Source organism: Penicillium brevicompactum (genome assembly GCF_028827555.1).
Source record: "Penicillium brevicompactum strain IBT 35665 chromosome Unknown utg000009l_segment0_segment0, whole genome shotgun sequence".
Classification (NCBI taxonomy): domain Eukaryota; kingdom Fungi; phylum Ascomycota; class Eurotiomycetes; order Eurotiales; family Aspergillaceae; genus Penicillium; species Penicillium brevicompactum.
In genome coordinates this window covers 632,220-652,166 of record NW_026623212.1, presented here as the reverse complement: position 1 = coordinate 652,166, position 19,947 = coordinate 632,220, and the positions used below count along the sequence as shown (strand labels likewise).

Here is a 19,947-nt window from a genome sequence, read left to right as displayed (position 1 = left end):
AAACGAACAAAAGGGGGATATCCGCCAAGCAAGAGGTGAGCATAAGGATAAAAAATAATAATCCAACAAGAAAGAAAGGACGGCTCGCTTCCGAACTCCGTTTAAATGACTCGTCAAGAGATTCATAGTCAAAAAAATTCACAAATTAACAACTTATTCACGCAGGAACCCATCACCATCGTAGAGACTACCGGGTGTGGCTGTTCCAATTCCCAGTCCCATGCTCTTGCGCTTGGGGGTAGCGAATCCTCGCTGAGGTGAGGTGGGAGTGGGAAGTCCGTAGACGTTGGAGGTTCGAGGGGGGAAAGCTTGTTTGCTTAGCATGGCGCGAGGGCCATTGGTTTTCCCATGGGTTGGCGAGGCCTTGGGGGTAGAGAATGTGCCAACCGGCGGAAGCATTTTGGAGTTTGTGGGTGTGCGATCACCATCCTCAAAGATAGTGACGGGGTTGCGCATCAAAGAAGAGCGACGGGCGCCGAAGATTCCCGAAGAGGGACCGATGGGACCAAGATCCTTGTCCACGGACGCAAGTGAATCGCGGCTTCGACGTGATTCACAGTCTGAAGCATTTGTCTTGGTGCGGTGAAGGGAGGATGTGGACCGCCGCCAGTCGCTACCTTCGGTGCCAGTAATGCTGGACATAAGAGGAAGCCGGCTAGGGTCACCGAGAGGACTGTTCAGGAGTTGATCGGAGGATGTTGAAGGCACGCGAGTAGAGTGGCTTCGCAGTGCGGTGGCCTGGGGTTGATTGCGTGGACCCTTCACTCCAGATCGGCGTGGGCTGCCAGTACCTGGGAAGTTCTCGTGGCTTGGCGACGGGGCTCCAGAAAGCTCCCATGGCGGGGCGAATCGTTTGGGAGAAGGGGTGTGGCTGAGGCCGCTGCCAGTCCCTTTGTAGCTGGGAGGAAGGGAGGTGAGTAACTCGGGGAGGTTGCAGCTGTCTCTGATGGACGGCTTTTTGGGGACCGAGACAGACGGGATATGATTCCTCTTGTTAAAAGGACTTTCGTAGCCAGTGGGCAGATTCGGCTCCTCTACCAGTGGACCAAGGGAGCCGAAGACTGATGGTTTACCGTTACCATTCCGACTGCCGTATTTGCCACGACGCGAGGAGTTGGAGCCCATTGGGGTTGGAGGCAATGTTGGAGGTGGCTTTGGTGGCTCGTTGATCGCACTCTCGCGGAGATCCAGCTCCTCCATCTTGTCGTCGAAATCGTCGGGCTCTTCTTCAACAGTGGGAGTGGGACCAAACGACATAGGGGGATTAATGTGAACATGAACACCGTTTTGACGACGGTGACCCTTGACCATGCGTTGTGAGTTCCCACCTTTCATTGCAGACGGAAGAGCGGTCTTTGAAGGAAGGCTGATCTGTTCCAGATGGCTTGAAGGCCTGGAGGTCTTTGCAGCGCGGCTAGGGGATTCGACGGGCTGGAACAGAGTCCCGCTGCCAGGCGCGCCAACATAGAAGGGGTCGATATTGGTCTCCTGGTTCCCGTGCAAAGTGTTGTTTTGGACCAGGCTGGATTGAGACGCGAGAGACATCTGAGACCCAGAGTAATTCATGCGTCGTCCAACTGGAGTCCCAGACCGCAGCGACACATGCCTGGATGGCGGGATGTCAGCGCACAGAGAGTCCGTCCGACGGAGCTCCGCGACTTCCCTGTCAAGTGAAGCCTCAGAACGGTGATAAGTTGTCATGCTTCGCCGAGGGGAAACAGGGACAGGCTTATGCCGAGGCTCGGTGGTCGACGAAGAGCGCACAGGAAAGTTGTGCATTGGAGGAATGGAGGTATTGGTAGTGATGAAACTTCTGCGGCCATTTTCAATTCCCACGTCGGCAGCACTGTAAGGAACAAAGGTGCCACCAGAGGGGAAGCCACGCTGGCTGAACTGAGATTCGACTCCCCAGGTAGTGCCGGGATGACCGTGACCGGTGATGGTGGTGTTTGCCCAGGGGTTAGGACGACTATTGTCCATGGTCGAGGTGGTGCTTGCCCAGGGGTTAGGGCGACTGTCATTCGAGGTGGTGTTTGCCCAAGGGTTAGGACGACTATTGTCCATGACCGAGGTGGTGCTTGCCCAGGGGTTAGGGCGACTGTCATTCGAGGAGGCGGTCGGTCCCCAAGGGCTTTGCTGATTATCATCGACGAAAGAGCTGTTCGCTGCCCAAGGGTTGGGTCGACCCTCATCTAGGATCGAGCTATTCGTGGTGTCCAGGCTCATATTAGACATTCGTGCCACAGAATCATTGCGTGCATAGCTGAAACGGTCTGGGGGATACGCAGCAGGCGGTGGTGGCGGTGGAATTGAGTGTCCTGGCATGATACCTGCCGTCTGGCTAGCGATGCTGACTCCTCGCAAACGTCGTGGAGAGTCCTCAAACATCATAGGTCGGGGGTCGAAGGCATGGGGAGAGTCCTCATCGGAAGCACACCAGGGACCCGAAGGTTCCTTTGGGCCTGCAAGAGGCCATGCATTTGAAATGGGCCGCATACCGAGATGGAATCCTCTGTCTTCGTCGTCGTTTGGATCAGGTGTTTGCGTGGGGGTCCTTTCGGCTGGCAACTCAAGAATCCCTTCTACTGCTGAGAGCGGAACGTCTTCTTTCGAGATGGAAGCCTTTGGAGGGGGACTGGGAAGATGGCTGGATTCACCCAAAGTGGCTAACGAACTAAACCTTTTGTGGGAAGATCTTGATAGACGCTTAGACCGAGATCGAGAGAGAGAGTGGCGAAGGGAGCGAGCTTTCTCCGTGAGCGGAAATGAAGAGCCAGAATTGCTCGTTGGGCGGAGTAGGCTCTCGCGTGATGTTATTTGACCCCATTCGGTTGGCTTTCCATAAGGCAGTTGCCCGTGTGTTCTCAACACATTCCCTTCTGCTTGACTCAGCTCGGTCAATGTGTCAACAGGGAACGACTGTAGCCCTTTTGTATAACATCCATCCTTCGATTTGAAGCCAAGCAACGCCAATGCATGGCGCTCTTTGCGGTGCCTCACCCATACAACAATGCTCACCACCGAGACGACAATGAAGACAGCCCCGACAGTAGCGGCTATAGCAACGATGGCGCTCAGCTCCAGCATGGTCGCCTCGCTGGCGCGTCACCAGGCTCGTTCCGGGACAGAAAGGCGCAGTATGGGGATTTGGTTTTCCAATCCTTCATGTGTGAAGCCAAGGCACCGTCGTATCCAGATGGCGGTGTTCGATGTCTCGCTCGTAGTGACAATGTTGAGATAATATCGATGTTTCACGTCTCAGGAAGCTTCATCCGGCGCGATGGGGGTTCGCAGGAGCAAAAGAGCAGGCTGGCATAGCTTCCATCTCCCAAGGGGCTCGCCGTTTGTTATGGAAACACTGGTGCCAGCCGAGGAATGCCCGTCCATCATTATCGGATGTGTGAGGAATGCTGGCGGCCACACTACCCTCGTCTCACCTAACTCGACGACGACATACCTGACGAATCATGTTGATTTGGGTACCACTACGGAGTACTCGTAGTACCCTTGGGAGTCGACTTCGCTGGCTGGAATGGAGGTTGAGGGCCCTGTCCGCCCATGTCGTCCACGGTCGCTGGAATATGAGTAATGGCTCATTACCGTCCACCATTGAGCCCCAAGCCTCAGTCCAAAGATCCAGCTTGGGGCTCAAGCCCACTGCATTTGATCCGATCATGGTAAAAGCCATTGCGAGAGATGGTTGGCACCCTCGCGGGGACTGGACGACTTCCCCGCGAAGTCGTCACGAGCTCGTGGAGCTCGTTCACCGCCTCGTATTCTGCCCGGGCTCATCCACAAGAACGTCCACGGCTATGCTACGGGGTATCTGCTCGTCTTGTTGCAGAATGACACAGCTGTCTTTGAGACTTTGATTCATCCGACGATATAATCGGGGGATACGGAGTACTCCGCAGTGTGTTCTTTCGGCAGATGCTCCACTTTCTCGGGAGACCCACAGTGAGCCAATGGGGTTTAGCGCCCTTCCCAGACGGTCTGGGTGTGAGTTTCAACCATTCTGTGTTCAATTGGGATTATCAGGCGCTGAGAAGACTACGGAATATGATCTTTTTTTACCAGAGCACTGAACAGACTGTGAGCAGACGAAGCCGGATACTTCACTACCCGTGATCAAACGTGCCCAAGGTTTGTGCAGTGACCTCTGGTCTAATCATGGGGACGACAGCTCCAAATGTCAATAGACTCGGGTCCGACCGTCTGCGCCAACGCATTGCTCACCGTATTCTTTGCGGAGAGGCTTCGTTGCCCCTCAAAAAGATCTACTATAGAAGGGTGTCGAGCCACAACTTCCCTTTTCCTAACCAGGTTGGATCTTATTCACAATGGCAGCAAATCCAGTCAGCAAAAACGGCCTTTTCGTCCACAACAATACAAATGCTCCAGAGCATCCCAGCTTGATGAGCATGTTCTCACTCAAGGGGAAGACTGCTATCGTGACGGGTGCTGGTGCTGGCATTGGGCTTGCTGTTGCACAAGGCCTTGCAGAGGCCGGTGCCAACGTGGCTATGTGGTATAGGAGCAACACAAAGTGCTCCGAACAAGCTGCAGATATAGCCACAAAATATGGTGTTCAGAGTACGTGTGGGATCTACTTAGTCTGCTTGCCCTGGTCACTTCTCACACTATCTTCAAACAGCCAAGGCTTATCGCGTCGAAGTCACCGACGCACAGGCTGTTGAGGAAGCAGTGAATGAAGTTGTCAAAGACTTCAATGGCCGACTCGACGTCTTCATTGCTAACGCTGGCGTGCCTTGGACCCAGGGCTCCATGGTCGATGGCCCGCTCGAACACTACCGTGACGTCGTCGGCATCGACTTGGACGGCACATTCTACTGCGCTAAAGCTGCTGCTCATCACTGGCGCCGTCAAAAGGAAGAAGGCACTGATGCCAATGGTAACAGGCTCACTAACTTTACATACGGTAGCTTTGTTGCCACTGCTTCTATGAGTGGTCACATTGTCAACTTTCCCCAGATGCAAGCGGGTTATAATGCCGCTAAGTCTGCTGTGATTCATCTTTGTGCGTTTTGCATGGTTTGGCTATCGCTGATGATTCACTGACTCCTTCCTAGGCAAGTCTCTTTCTGTCGAGTGGGTTCGCTTCGCCCGTGCCAACACCGTATCTCCAGGATACATTGCCACTGAGATCTCAAGCTTCGTTCCCGAAGAAACCAAAAACATCTGGCGCGACAAGATTCCCATGGGCCGTGAAGGTCAGGCCCATGAGTTGAAGGGCGCCTACCTCTACTTGGCCTCTGATGCCTCGACTTACACAACTGGCGCTGATTTGATTGTTGATGGTGGCTACTGTGCGCCCTAGATCAACCACGCCATTTCTAATGTTTCGATCAAGATTTTCGATTCTGCTCATACAGGTGGGAGGGTTGAATACATGGCAATCTCCCACGAGAAACGATTGACGATTGGAACGATTGACATTCAGAATACGTTGATTAGTTGAAATAGCAAAAGCCGTGCTCAAAAATTATCATGAGCAACCCATAATCCATGCCAACTGAGCTGCATACTTGCCCGAATTCAGCCAACAGAAACCGTGCTCTACAGATATTTTACCCAGGACCTCAGCGACTCAATTTTAAGAACCGAGAGTGAGCCTTGCCATACGGAGTAGTCCTATCAGAGATCAATTTTAAATCCCTTGCATGGCGCTTTGACATTGACTCCGCCAATGGGGGCAATCTGACAGCCCAGTCACGGGCCACTACGTCACTACGTCAAGAATCATGATGCCTCAACTCAGATGATAGATTGTGCGCGACATACAGAATCCTCCTCGGAGGGTATCTTCACTCATAGAATATCAAAATACTGGCACAGATATCTTCCTTCCATCTTCCCTGCAAACAACAAAGGGAGAACAACGCTTCAAAGAGCACCCATGCCCGCCGCCAAGCTCGTGACAGCTGCAGCCATCCTCGAAACTTTCAAATCGTTACATACCGCTCATCCATGGCCTCCAGGACATCAGGGGGAGCAACGCTAGCAAAAGTAGTCAGCGCCGTCCAGCGAACTATCCGGTCCACCCAAGCCGATGTCCCAGCAGAGTTGATTGCAAAGATAGGCTGCTGGAGCTCAGCTTGCCAAACATCAGGCAAGTCGTCGATTCCGCTGCTCTGGCGATATCCCATGCTTCCGGATAAGGGTCGATTGTCGTTATTCGATCCATAAGAGTCATTGTCCCAATCGTCATCGGAATCGTCGGGGGTGTACAGGGTCAAAGAAGGAGATCGGTCACCTTCCGGCTCGTCCTCGTCAGATTCGCTTGCGGTGGGAGGTGGCAGCATTCCATCAGCGAGTAACACGATGCCGGAGGGTCGTTGGGTTTGACTTGGGTTGCGCGCCTTTGGGGATGGGGACGGACTGGCAATCTCCGTGGTTGAGGCTTCGCGATATCGACTTTGAGAGCGTGGGAAAAACCATGGTCGCTCGGGTGACTGCTGTGGCTCCTCTTCAATCTCCTCGTCTTTTTCGTCGCTGATCACTTCATACGCGGGCTCGGAAATGGCGATCGCCTGGTTGGTTTGGGTGGAGAGCTTGCGTTCAACCCATGCGCAAATGGGAAGGATGATGTTGCGGCACAGGGCGCCAGCACGCTCCCTGATGGACGCGCTGTAGAACAAAATGACGAAGATGAACGAGAAGGTGAGGCAGCATATCGGGAAGACGAGTGAAGCCTCGGCCATGCTGTGGCGTTCGGGTCAAGATGTTGCGGGAAACAAGGTAGATCTTGAAGGTAAACAAACGAGCTGGTGGATCGGCGAGTTACAGTGTAGACTCAGAGTAGCGTGGAGGGAACAACCGTGATGGGGCGTTGACACCAAGGTTAAGTATCGTTGACACCTAACCACCAGGTATCTTTGGGGATATTCTATGGTCCCAACCACAGTTACATTTCGTCGGTAAGAAAATCAAAGCCATTCTATTTAGTATTGGAGAGATGCAGCTTTCTATGCGTTTGAATGGGCTAGGATAGTAACCATACCATATCGCAAATCTCGGGTCTTGTACCAAAGTGTGTAAGGTTGAAAGAACCGATTTTCTCCAGTCATGAAAGCCAATAAAGAGAAGACACCAAGCAGTGTCATGTTATATTATCTGGGGAAGGGCACATTCTTTAAGTGCGCTCGGATGATCCAACATCACGGTCCTCGGGATGTAGTCACGTCCCCGAGCTTCCAAGGTTACTTGTACCCCCAGATGACCTTCAAATCCACGTATGTCATATGGGCTTGGGCGTCAAGCTGCGCATACCTGAACATTCTTTTTCATTTAAGTAGCTCCTCACTCTCGATAATTTATGAAGGCCCTGTCGCCTAACTTCGATTCCATCCATGAATGTTCCTCTATGAGGTGCGATACAATTACTTCATTGTTCGCTTAGGGCTCCCTTTGTTGGCTCGAATCAATGAGATTCAAGTCAAGCATCTCTTATTGTTCAATTTGATTTATGAGCATTTCAATGAGTCCTATTATAACCCAGTCCCCTTTATTCACGACAACACAAAGGCCGTTCATGGATTGTATAAATGAATGCCTAACGGCATCACCTTTCGCTCACATCATTCTCACCACTCAATTTGATCATCAGCCCTCACATATACATTATTCCAGCCTTTACGCGGACCTCATTGCTCATTCATTCACCATGGCAATCTCCCAGAGAACCGGCTGCGTCGCCAAAACCCGCACCCCACCCAGAAAGCTTTGGACAGAAGCCATCAAGGAGAAACTGGTACAATTCGCCAATCACAACCAACCCACCAGTGCTCAGTTGACTAACGTACCCAAGTCACGGCATAATGCCGCGCTGCAGGAGGCTCTCCAATGCAAAACATGCAAGATGGGGGCTTCCCCCTACAAAATGGCATCAGATATCAAAGAAGGCATATACATCACCTCTCGATACCCGCCTTACTTTGCCAACAAACTCGAATCAATCGAGGAGATCTCTCCCCTCGATGCAAGCTCACGCCAACCTCGCAACCTCTCCTTCTGGTCCGACATAACCTATTCTCAACAACGCCAATACTTCGAGGCTGTGGATGCTATAATCCAAAAAGCCGAGGCTGCGAACGGTAAGGCAGCAAGCGAGGCTATCGTTGTATACGCGCACTACCAGGTAGACAGCCACATCCGGCAGCATTATATGGGTACCCAGAGCGTGTTTAATATGTGCCGAGACAAGCAAGATATCGCCGACCTGCACGAGTGGCAGTGGGAGGTCGCGGCGGTGGATGAACCCGCTGCTACGAGTAACCCGGACTGGGGAGTCGACTGGGCATCAGACCCGACTAACTCGCTGTACGAGCAATACGATGGATGGAAGGCGAGGGAAGCTCAGAGGGAGGATCATCTTGCCATCGTGAGATCTCAATGGGCTCGAATTCAGCTGGAGAGGGAGGAGCAGAGGAAGAAGACTTTGGTGTTTTGGTTTCGAGGCGCTCCTATCAGGAGTGTCAGATTTAGTCCGGGGGCTGAACCGTCTCTTTCGGAGGAAGAGATAATGCAGATTGCTAACGAGACTGCTCATTGGGTGACTTCTTTTGCTGAGTCTGAAGCCACTGGGGTGACGCCTTGTGATATCCTTTGAATATTTCTGCGAGTCAATTCTTTTTTTTTTTTTTTTTTTGCGGGATACCCATAATGACTTTTTGATTGAGCCTCATAGCATGGAGTAACTTTTTCTGGTCTGTTGTCGCTGTAGAACTTTGGAATCCTGCCCCGAGGACCATCATGTAGACCAAGCAACGTATTCATCAAATAGGTGTATCCCAAGTTATCCTATCTTTCAACGCCGAAGCTTTCTTTAGTCGGTTGATTGCCAATATTTTAGCAAAGCCAGGCTTGAGTTTGGTTTAACATTGGAGGATCTGCAGGTCTGGGGAGCTTCGACAACAGTTCATTAACTGACTGAACAACCTGTACGGAGTAAAGTTTCCTGAGAGCGAGTCCTATGTTCGGCAGTCAAGGCACGTCCACCTGGGCGGGTATCCGATAGGGTGATTTTGATTGAAGTAAGGAGTACATAGAACATGTGTACTCTAACCAGATAGTCTTAGTGTTTCGCATAGCCAAGAGCATGTGCTGCCCATACAGGGCCTCGTTGTGATTTCGGAGATATCATGGGAGCAGATGACCAATGAACGCTCGCGTCGACAGAGGTAGCAATAGAGAACTTCCGCGCTTTTGGAGGTCCAGAGCTTACCACTGGTGAGGCAACTGCCCCTTGCTTTGGGCGGTGTTGTGCATGGTTAGGTACGATGCACAATGCACGGAGTACATAGAGCAAGGTAAGCGCGGAGTACGTACGGAGAAGTGTGTTTAGTCTTGAGCGCATTGTCTTGCACATCATTCAGTTGATCACCTGGGCAAGTGGTATGTTTAGTCGTAACAACATCCTACCTAGCTGGGCAGCTTTGGTAGTGAGATATACTCCTCGAGTCGTAGCCCTGGAGGCATTGCCTTTTTCAAATAACCAATCAAATCAGGGGAATCGCAAATATCATGGCCGATCTCGCTTTTCAAGATCACCAGTGCTACGTGACTCTCCTAGGAAGCAGAAGCACTCTTGACGACCCCTGAGTTGAGGAGCTGACACTATTTCCACGCTCCCCCGCGGGATATACTGTACATCGATATCCGCAGTGGACCGGAAGCCCCCTTATGGTCTAGTTCCAAAGTGGTTGGAATGAAAGTAGTGTGACCCTTTGGAACTGACTATGAGGCATTATTGAAGGGCAAGTCTCACTCCCTATAAACGATGGAGGATATGGAGACAATGCAATACGGAGCATCCAATTTTGGTCACATGCTGAGGCGTTCTATTTTCCACTTTTCAACTAACCGCCCATAACGACGATCATGATTCTCGTTCCAGAACGTCACTTTGCTTGGGCCCTCCATTCCCCGCGATGATTACCAGGCGGCCCGGAGATCTTCCCTTGTTTTACCGGATTTGGAGGAATCCCCAAACTCGCGATGCGAGTAACCTTACCCCACCAGAGGTACTGAAAATATTTTGACGCTGAAGACTGGAGCAATGGTGGTCGATGAACTAGCCTTGGAAAAAGCCCAAGCAGGCTAAGATCGGTTGTGGCTGGCGCCTCAGCCCAAATATTTGTAGCAATAAGCAATCAATACGGAGTACTATAATTACTATTGCTTACTATTCGGCCTCCTATAGGCTGCCTTGGCTTCTGATTGGCTGCCTCTCCAAGTTTTGGCTACGGCGCCACTACTCCGTAAAGACCCTGACTAAGCTATTTCGTCACAGTCCTGGACATCTGGAGCTCCCTCTCCCACAACTGTGGGCTGTAAAAAAAGGGAATGGCATACGGAGTAAGCTGTGATGCCGATCGGGATCTGTGACGTGGGATTGCTAGTATTCTGCACGGGGAACAAGGGGGACCAGCGGGCTTGGCCGGTGGCACACTCTCATCTTGATCAGTGTGTTTCAGCTCCCGAGGTCTTTCAGTCTCCTGATCAATGACATGCCATCTGTCATTCTTATCATGCCCCCTCAAGGTCCGGAGTAACCTGTATACAGAGAGTACTACGCCGTACTCCGTACTCCATATACACAGAGTAGGGCCTCGAGCCGCAAACATCATGATTAGCGGGAAGCCGCATGTGACGTAAGAGGTCCCCGAACCGGCCCGTGAGAAGAACTTGAGCAGGACGGAGTAAATATGGTGAATGAATATATATCAGGATATAATGAAGAGATAGCACAAAAGAAAAGAGAGTCACAAAAAAACAAGAAAAGTCGAGTCATGAGAGCAAGTATGTCACTGGGTTAAAAAAAATAAAAACGAACCCCCCCCAAAACGAGGGGAAAATCGACCCACCGATGGGAAAGTGGGTAGGGAATTTATAACGTCGTCAGGTCCTAAACCTGTTACCCAATCCCTGCTTCTCTTTCTCTCCTTCAACTTTCCCCTCCATCCCTCATTTTTATCTCCCCCATCTCCTCTATAATTGTTAAACATGTCGAAGACCACGGTTTTGTTGGTCGGTGCTGCGGGTGAAACCGGAGGCTCCATCGCCAACGGCTTGCTGGATACCGGTGACTTTGTACGTGGTCAGCTTCGAGCCGAGATCTCCCAGTTATTGACCGATTGTGCTCTAGGACGTCATTGCCCTGGTTCGCCCAATTTCCGCCCAGAAGCCTGCCATCACACGCCTCCAGGATCGGGGTTGCCAGGTCCGGAAATGCGACTTGAAGGCCCCCGAGGAACAGCTCATCGAAGCGTTGGCCGGGATTGATGTGGTCATCAGCTGTGTCGGTCCCGCCGAGCAACAGGATCAGATTCCCCTCGCCAAGGCGGCTAAAAAGACGGGTGTGAAGCGTTTCGTGCCCTGTGGTTTCATTACTGTCTGCCCGCCAGGCGGTGTAATGTGGCTCCGTGATGAGGTTCGATCCAGACGCTCGCCCCCATACTCACAGATTCAAGAGACTAACCGGACTCTTCACCTACACAGAAAGAGATCGTCTACAACCAGATTCGTCAGTTGTGGGTTCCCTACACCATCGTCGACGTCGGCTGGTGGTACCAGCTGGCCTACCCCCGTCTTCCCTCCGGCCGTGTCGACTATGCCATGACATCCGGTAACGATGAGATTATCGGCGATGGCAACATGCCCACCGCATTGACCGATCTGCGAGACATCGGCCGCTACATGGCCATGATCATTTCCGACCCCCGCACCCTGAACAAGAAGATCCTCGCCTACAACCTGGTCTCCACCCAAAACAAGATTTACGAGCTCATGGAAGAGCTGAGCGAAGAGAAGATCGATCGCAACTATGTATGTTGCACAGACCCTCGGCCCGGAGTGACTTTCGAGTGTAACTAATGATTTTCTTTCCCGGAACACAGGTCCCCGAGGAGACTATTTGCAGCAGAGTCGTGGCGGCCCGACAGGCCAGTGAAACCTACCCCTTCGACCCGATCAAGTTTATTCCTCGATACCTGGCCGAATATCAGCTCTCGTGGGGAATCCGCGGCGACAACAACCCCGATTACGCCAAATATCTCGGCTACCACACCACACAGGACTTGTTCCCCGACTTCCAGCCCACGGACTTCCGTGAATATCTCGAGCAGGTCATTCGTGGCTCGGCCAAGGGTGTGTATACCGATCGCGTGATCTCACGGAAGCACCAACGACACTTCCCCCGTACCGAGTCCAGCGATTCCCTCTACACCCGCATATTCCCCCGCACCGAGTCTAGCGACTCGCTCATGTCGCGATGAAGGAAATTCTTGAGGAAAACCCTTACATATCTCTCATGTTCCACCTCCGCCTTTTCACCCAGGGAGCGACCGCTACAGACCAAACGCCAGTCGTTCCCGATCCCACTTGGTAATTTTTTCTTGATAAAGACTTTATGACATCTCTACTCCCCCTCTGGCCCCACGGGGACATGGAATTCAGTTTGCAACCGACTGGTGCTTTGGGTGCGACTACTTTTGGGCGTTTTGTTTCTTATCTGGCCTTTGGAATTTAGACGCTAGCCGGCTTTTTGGTGCCTCCTCGATGGGCTTGGTGGCAATCATAGAGTTGGCATGGGAAATGCTTCTATCCACTTCTTGCTTTTTACTTTTTTTTTTTGTTTCATATGCCATTCTCCTCGTCCCCAAGATGGACTCTTTGCATATAGAAAATATATCCCAAAGACTTGTGATCCAACCTTGCTCCTTCCGTTTTTTGCGTCGGCACTTGGACTTTCGTCCTTTAGGACCGTGGGAACCTAATTTCACTGACTACCCTCTTATAGCATTTCATCTTGACTCTTGTCTATACAATTGTCTGTTCTGGCAATATTTGATACCTCGCATGTTGGATGGAATATGTTTTCTAGGCGCCCACGACTCTTACCCAGCGTGCCGAACCCTGATCCTACGCCGGCACCAGCGACTGCGCCAGCGCCTGACCACGCTCTGGGTTTCACCGATATATATGGCTCCCTAACGCCCCGTCAGATTAGCATCATCAGTATGTCTCACTGCAAAGATATCTGATCACGCTAACATGTTGCCCAGCCATCGGATCGGCCATTGGAACAGGCTTGATGGTTGGAACCGGAAGAGCGTTGTCCATGTAAGAACACCACATGCCATGGGTTCATCTTTGTGTGGAATATTTGTCAATAATGAGCCCTACTGATTTTGCACAGGAGCGGAGTGAGTAAATTCGCACCGCTTCACCAGTGTGCAGAAACTGATCCATCACAGCCGGCCGCTATCCTCATTTCATACACCATCGTTGGGTTTGCAGTCTACCTTGTCCTCTCTGCGTTGGGTGAGGTAGGCTCTTGGTTACCGAAGCCATACACCGTTGCAGACCAGGCTGTACGATTCTGTGATCCTGCGCTCGGGTTCAGCTTGGGTTGGATGTAGGTCGACCGGCTGTGCTGGTCATCGTCCAAGGGTTGGCTTTGCTAACCCCTCCAGATTTTGGCTCAAATATGCTATCGTGACGCCTAATCAACTCACCGCTGCGGCATTGGTGGTCTCCTACTGGGTCGATGCAGAGCATGTCAACCCCGGTGTCTGGATCACGATCTTTCTGTCGATTATCGTTGCTCTCAACTGTATCAATCACCGCCTTCCGAGTCGTATCGAGTTTTATATGGCTTCGTGCAAGCTTGTTGTCATGCTTGGTCTCATGATTTTGTCGACTATTATTGCTTTGGGTGGAGGACCAGATCACGATCGGCGAGGCTTTCGTTACTGGTCTTATCCTGGGGCGTTTGGATCTCATCGACATGATGGGTTGATTGACAAGTTCTACATCACTTGTTCGACGATGTCATCTGCTACGTTTGCATACATTGGAAGCGAGCGATCTGGGATGTGTCATTTCCCCAATGTCCGCAAAGCCACCTCCCGAGCTATCAAGAATACGTTTTATCGGATTCTGGTGTTCCATCTCCTAGCTATCACGCTACTGGGAATGATCATCCCTCAGGACTCTATTTCCGTGGCCTTCTACAGTCGAGCATCCCACGATGCTGCCGCATCTGCTTTCGTGGCAGCATTGTATCTCGCCGGCATCTCAGTGCTACCGGACTTTCTGAATGCGTGCATCCTGGTGTTCGTTCTGTCAATCGCGAACTACGACCTCTATCTTGCAACGAAAGCAATGTGTGATCTCTCTCTGAAACGCCGAGCCCCAGCCTTCTTGTCACGAACTACCCACAGAGGCGTACCCATCTACGCACTGGGGATGTGCTCGCTGCTAGCCACATTGGCCTATCTCAACGTAAACCAAGACTCGACCCTTGTCTTCGGCTACTTCGTCGACATGGTCACAATGCTCGGCCTACTGACGTGGTTCTCCATTCTCGTCACCCATATATCCTTCGTGCGCGCGCGAAAAGCCCAAGGTGTACCCGACAAGTCCCTAGCCTTCCGTGCTCGGTTTGGACTGCCTGGAACCTGCGTTGCATTGGTGCTCTGCTTGTTTATCTCGGTAACTATCGTCTTTGACTCCTTCAGTTTTGACTCTGGTGAGAGGAGGTTTGATGTCAGTTCCTTCATTGCGTCTTATATCAGTATCCCTCTGTACATACTGCTCATGGTTGGGTACAAGATCGCTGTCCACAGCAAGCATGTCAACCCCAAAGACGTTGATCTGTGGACGGATAAGAGTGGGCCTGAGATTTCGGCTGGTCAGGGACAAGTGAGGTTGACTGAAGTTCCTCCTTCGTGCTCGTGACTTTTTTTAATATTGTATTTTACACCATGGAATTAGACGCTGCTGCAGACTGCACAGCAAGCTTGGCATCGTGATATGATCTTTTTGTGGGGTAGTCTATTGATTCTCTACGCATGGAAGATACCAGAGACCAACGAGCAATTGAATCTTCATGTCATGCTAGAACCATCTGGAGTATCTTTGTACGAGTATACGAGTAGGGGGGTGAAGGCTCAGAAATCAGTCGAAGCCCTGGAGCTGACAGCTGTGAAGGACGCTAAAAATACGTGGTTACCCGAGTTAACAGCTCCTTTGCATAGCAGCCAAGCGATGAGAGCAGTCAATTTGGTCTGACCTTCCTTTCATTGGCCTGAGAATTGCTTTTTGTTGCCAGCAACGTGCCTCAATTGGGCTATCCTCGTTCTAGGACGCTGGGTGAAACCCATGCAATTTCGTTTGTTTACCCCCGCGACAGTCCACACATGAGACTAATTACTGCAGCCAACTCACTGCAGTCAGTTCTCCCAAATGTCCCACAGTCCTCAATGTCCCGAGCCCGAGTAGGGACTGTGCGCCATGAATCCAACAACCCCCAAACACCGCAAACCCAGTTTCCACCAGTATGTGAAGGACCTGAATGACACCTTCGGACTGGAAATTCCACTTCCGGGCTATGAATCGCCTTCCGTGCGAGAGAAAAACACCACACTCCCATACCAGGTCTACAAACATTTGCGCCCGTTGTTCTACAATGCCAAATTCCAAGGCTCGCTCAAACCAGACTTGGAAGAATGGGTGCGCGGGAGAGCCGGGCTACTCGCCCATGGGAACGTCACCCCGCTTCCAGCCCCCACCCCGAACCAACGCGATGAGCGCACGCAGTACCTCTTGAAACTGATCGAGGACGAGGAATACCTGATTGGTCATGGTCGTCAGGAAAATGCGAAAAGGTTAGCCAGTGATCCGTTGGGACAGGTCAGGGGCTTATCGCGAAAAAAACGAAGGATCTCCGATGATGAAGATGATTTTCATACTGCGCCTAATTCGCCCTCTAAGGAGTCCGCTTCGCTGCAGTCGCCTCTTGGAAGGTATGGAGATGGAGCCCCGCAGCTGCCACAGATGGCAAAGGCACGGACGCAAGTTTCCGGTGGCTCTGCGGCTTCGAATTCGTTGGCGGCGCCTGATGGTCGGGTCACGCCGAGGAAGAGTCAGGAGTTCAGTCGTGCGCCAGCGAAGTATTCGGCTACTTTCCCTGTTCCGCCGAAAGTGCAGGTCAATCAGTCTGTGAGAGATCGTGGGGTTCCGAAAGTGCTGTCGAAGCCTCAGCCGGGTCCTTATTCTCCTGCTAGAGTGCAGGCGAGTGCTCCGTCGCCATCGAAGGCGCCTGGAATCTTTCGATCGCCGATTCGAAACTCGCAGGTCTGCCAGCCAGCGGAGGATGATCCGAAGTTTTCCCAAGCCTCTGTCTCGCCGTTGAGACAGTCCACAATTTCTGCATGGATTCAGAAGCAGAGTCCCACGGTTGCTGCACCTCCGAAGGAGAATGAGGATGACACTTTCGAGTTCGAATTCAAAAAGCCTCAATTGCTTGACAGGCTGACAGCGGCTTCGGACGAATCGAAGTCTAATCAATCCCTGGCTCCTTCAGTCGCTCCCAGTTATTCAACACGAGCGTCTTCTCTAGTTGGTATTTCCAACGATACCACCATGGAACAATCTTTCGATACTGTCATGACCGAGTTCTCTGATCCATTGGACACACAGTCAACGACATACGCCGACTCAGTCGTTGATGTGATGACTAGCGAGGAGATGATCAAAAGCTTCGACGCTGCTACTACTTCCATGATGGTCAATCATGACCCGGTTGAAACGAAAGAGTCTCTGAAGCAAGAGGTTCTTAGTGAGCTGCGCTCTCATGGCCCATTCTCACTAGAAGGCTCATTCTCAACCAAGATCCCGTTGCGATTCCGGTACGAGCTTGAGCGAGTTGGCCGCGCGTGGGGCGTCCCTTGCAACAGAATGCTTGTCGGTGATCATGTCTCTCATGACACCTTGGATAAATTCTGGACTTGGATCAGCGGACATAATCAGAGGAATAACCAACCGCTTCCAGAAAAGTCATCTGCCCGAGCCTGGGATTCTGCTGTTGACAGCTTCAAATCAAAGAAGCAATCCGAGGTCGTGATTATGTCCGGAGAAATGGACTGGTGCGATGAGTCCGAGCCGGGTATTTTTAAATTAAAATTGAATCCACTCAAGACGGATCGAACGTGTCGGTTTCATCGAAGGTTCGGATCGGATCGTTTCTTGACTGTCACTATTCCTGCGCCCACTCGGCCTCCCAGGCATCAGAAGACTGATCCTTCAGTACTTCGAGAGTGCTTGGCTACGTGGCTTACTCGGTATGATCATTCTTGTCTCGGTCGCAAGTGGCGTGCATTTTATGTCGAAGAAGTGAAGATGAAGCGTAAAGTCAAGGGTGAGCCGCGGTTCCGTGTTGAGTTCTTTGCCGTTTCGGGTGGAGATTTTGAGCCTTGGTCTAGAAAGCTTCTCCCGGCCATATCTGCCCCTCGATTGCAGGGCGAAAAGCCCACGCCGATGAGTGTGGAGAAGCTTTTGGAGTGGCATATGCCCAATGCAGACAATGCGAAACAGAGCAATTGTAAGCTCTTCCAGCGCATTTCGCTTGGTCTTTCGAAGACGTTTGATACGGTCACTCTGAAGCCGAGCCAGGTCCTCCATCTGAAAGATGTTGAGGGTCGTCCCGTGATGAATGACGGCTGCGCTCTGATGTCCAGGGCGCTTGCGAATAAAGTCTGTGATTCTCTAGGGATCACCACTGCTACGCCGAGTTGCTTCCAGGGTAGAATAGCAGGTGCGAAGGGCTTGTGGATGGTTGATCGTCACGAATCTAGCATTGACAATACGCGAAGAGATTGCGGGGACGACGACATCTGGATCCAAATATCCGATTCCCAGCTAAAGATCCACCCTCATCCGCAGCAGTGGTTTGGTCCAGTTGACAAGGAGAAGCTGACCTTTGAGGTTGTGAATTGGGCCAAGGCGCTGCATCCTGTCGACTTGAACATTCAGCTTCTTGGAATCCTTCAGCACGGCGCGCCTGTCAAAGAATATATTGCCCAGCTGGTTCGTAACGGCGTGCAGCAGCTCTACGACGACTTCTTAGAGGTTCTCAAATCCAATAGCCCTGTCTCATGTCGCGCTTTGCTTCAAAAGCTCAGACCCTGCGGAGACGACCCAACTGGTAAAGCGCGACGCCTAGACCAATGGACGGCGAACGAGGCAGAGTCCATCATCCGGTTCTCGGAGGCTGGATTCCCTCCTAGAGATTTCTACCCGCTTCGTATCAAGATGCGGAAGTATCTCACGTGGCTTCTTGAACGACAGGTAGAAGAACTCAAGATTGAAGTTCCTCTTTCGACCTATGCCTATTGCATTGCAGACCCATACGGCGTGCTAGAAGCAGACGAAGTTCACTTCGGCTTCTCTAGTAACTGGCGAGACCCGAACGGTCAATTCGAGGACAATCTCTTGGACGGTGTGGATGTTCTCGTCGGTCGACTCCCTGCACACGTCCCTTCAGACATTCAGCGTCGCAGAGCAGTCTGGAAACCCGACCTACGCCATTTCAAAGATGTCATTGTGTTTCCTACAAAAGGCAACGTTCCACTGGCGCACATGCTATCTGGTGGAGACTATGATGGTGATACGCCGTGGATCTGCTGGGATCCGATGATCGTGCAGAATTTCCGCAACTCTCCGCTTCCATCTGAGTATCCTCCTGATCACTATGGCCTTACCAAACACTCGGTCCCAATGTCTCAGTTGAGAACAACGGAGGATTTCCTACAAAGCGCATTTGATTTCAACCTTACTACCTCGAGCCTTGGTCGGTGTACTGTGGAGCATGAGAAATTGGCATATGAGGAGTCCATCAACTCCGCTAAAGCCAAAGAGTTGGCTTGTCTGTTGAGTCATCTTGTGGACAGTCGCAAAGGAGGAGTGCAACTTTCAGAGTCCGCGTGGCAAGCTTTCAGGAAGAAGCTGAGTCCTCAACTTCGTGGTCTGCCGGCCTATCGACCAGGTTCAACTCGCAAGCCCAAGATTTCGAATATTGTCGATTACCTCAAATTCGAAGTCGCCACGTCGGAACAGACTAGAATTTTGTCGGGTCTGAACGACGCATTCCCCGAAAGTGATGTCCAAGAACTCGATAAAGATCTCATTCAGCCATGGAAAGACGCCAAAAACGCCGTCGCAGAAAAAGGCAAGCACTATGAGAAATTGCAAGCTGCACTCGAGGGGATCCAGACATCGATCGGCAAATTGTACGACCAATGGAACGCAGGCAACGCGACTAGCGAGAGCTTCTCGGCTCTCTCCCGCCAAGCAGTCGAAAGTGCCAGCGCCATCCCTCCCCGGAAAAGGGCAGACATCCGCTCATCCATACTTGGCAATCCAGTCACGACGAATGGGTCCGTGTGCTAGCTTCATACACATATCAAAGATACCCGCGGACGGGGTTTGTTCTCCATGCGTTCGGCGAGACGCTATGCCATATTAAGGCTTCCTGCAAGGCCTCTCGTCTGGTCATTCACGATGTCCTTGCGACTTATCGGGTGAACCAGAAAATGGTATCCCATCTTACTGCTACTGAGGTTCCTGGGATCGAGCCTGACATGGACTTGGATGAATACGAAGGTGGAGATGCGATTGAAGCTATGGTATCTTTTGAAGGGGACCTGGACTGGTTTGAGTGAAAGCCTTCCCCGGTTGATATGTACGAATTACGCCGTGATATGTGAATGATATGATCTGAGATACTCCGTATATGAGCCACACTTGCAAATAGAGTCTGAGAGTTTTTTCCACCTTCACATGCAAGGGCCTTTTGCCTAAACGCTTAAATTATCTGCCGGCAGGAGAGTTCGAAGGTTCTGCTTCCTGCAAAAGTCCACTGCTAGAAGGCTCATCACATGTTCTATTTTAGACTACTTTAGAGCCCGATCAGGCGGACAATCCCAACACTTTCATTAGCTTCAAATCACACTTGAAAGTTGCCCAACATTACAAAAACCCCACGAATCGAAAAAGATCTCACACGCCGGTAAGCAGATCGGCATATGACAAAGATGTTCCGACATGTGATAGGGCGGACCAACGTCTTCCGAGTATCCTTGT

General features: G+C 51.5%; 7 protein-coding genes across 7 annotated transcripts; 5 read left to right on the top strand and 2 right to left on the bottom strand.

The window, feature by feature from the left end:
• Nucleotides 1-153: 153 nt before the first annotated feature.
• Nucleotides 154-3,087, bottom strand: N7506_011688 (uncharacterized protein; the record flags this gene model as incomplete). Its single annotated transcript, XM_056960979.1, has 1 exon — nucleotides 154-3,087. One exon carries the CDS (start codon nucleotides 3,085-3,087, stop codon nucleotides 154-156), a length of 2,934 nt encoding a protein of 977 aa, XP_056805513.1.
• A 1,253-nt stretch (nucleotides 3,088-4,340) lies between these two features.
• On the top strand, nucleotides 4,341-5,338 carry N7506_011687 (putative carbonyl reductase; the record flags this gene model as incomplete). The annotated part of the gene is made up of 3 exons (XM_056960978.1): nucleotides 4,341-4,593; nucleotides 4,655-5,038; nucleotides 5,091-5,338. The coding sequence occupies 3 exons, from the start codon at nucleotides 4,341-4,343 to the stop codon at nucleotides 5,336-5,338; spliced, it is 885 nt and encodes a 294-aa protein (XP_056805512.1).
• A 566-nt stretch (nucleotides 5,339-5,904) lies between these two features.
• Nucleotides 5,905-6,722, bottom strand: N7506_011686 (uncharacterized protein; the record flags this gene model as incomplete). Its single annotated transcript, XM_056960977.1, has 2 exons — nucleotides 5,905-5,953; nucleotides 5,980-6,722. 2 exons carry the CDS (start codon nucleotides 6,720-6,722, stop codon nucleotides 5,905-5,907), a joined length of 792 nt encoding a protein of 263 aa, XP_056805511.1.
• Nucleotides 6,723-7,684: 962 nt separating this feature from the next.
• Nucleotides 7,685-8,629, top strand: N7506_011685 (uncharacterized protein; the record flags this gene model as incomplete). Its single annotated transcript, XM_056960976.1, has 1 exon — nucleotides 7,685-8,629. One exon carries the CDS (start codon nucleotides 7,685-7,687, stop codon nucleotides 8,627-8,629), a length of 945 nt encoding a protein of 314 aa, XP_056805510.1.
• A 2,396-nt stretch (nucleotides 8,630-11,025) lies between these two features.
• N7506_011684 (aromatic alcohol reductase) lies at nucleotides 11,026-12,296 on the top strand (the record flags this gene model as incomplete). The annotated part of the gene is made up of 4 exons (XM_056960975.1): nucleotides 11,026-11,112; nucleotides 11,168-11,452; nucleotides 11,521-11,847; nucleotides 11,919-12,296. The coding sequence occupies 4 exons, from the start codon at nucleotides 11,026-11,028 to the stop codon at nucleotides 12,294-12,296; spliced, it is 1,077 nt and encodes a 358-aa protein (XP_056805509.1).
• A 597-nt stretch (nucleotides 12,297-12,893) lies between these two features.
• Nucleotides 12,894-14,763, top strand: N7506_011683 (putative amino acid permease; the record flags this gene model as incomplete). The annotated part of the gene is made up of 5 exons (XM_056960974.1): nucleotides 12,894-13,038; nucleotides 13,086-13,143; nucleotides 13,220-13,226; nucleotides 13,278-13,438; nucleotides 13,497-14,763. The coding sequence occupies 5 exons, from the start codon at nucleotides 12,894-12,896 to the stop codon at nucleotides 14,761-14,763; spliced, it is 1,638 nt and encodes a 545-aa protein (XP_056805508.1).
• Nucleotides 14,764-15,318: 555 nt separating this feature from the next.
• On the top strand, nucleotides 15,319-19,526 carry N7506_011682 (RNA dependent RNA polymerase; the record flags this gene model as incomplete). Its single annotated transcript, XM_056960973.1, has 2 exons — nucleotides 15,319-19,241; nucleotides 19,274-19,526. The coding sequence occupies 2 exons, from the start codon at nucleotides 15,319-15,321 to the stop codon at nucleotides 19,524-19,526; spliced, it is 4,176 nt and encodes a 1,391-aa protein (XP_056805507.1).
• Nucleotides 19,527-19,947: the final 421 nt, after the last annotated feature.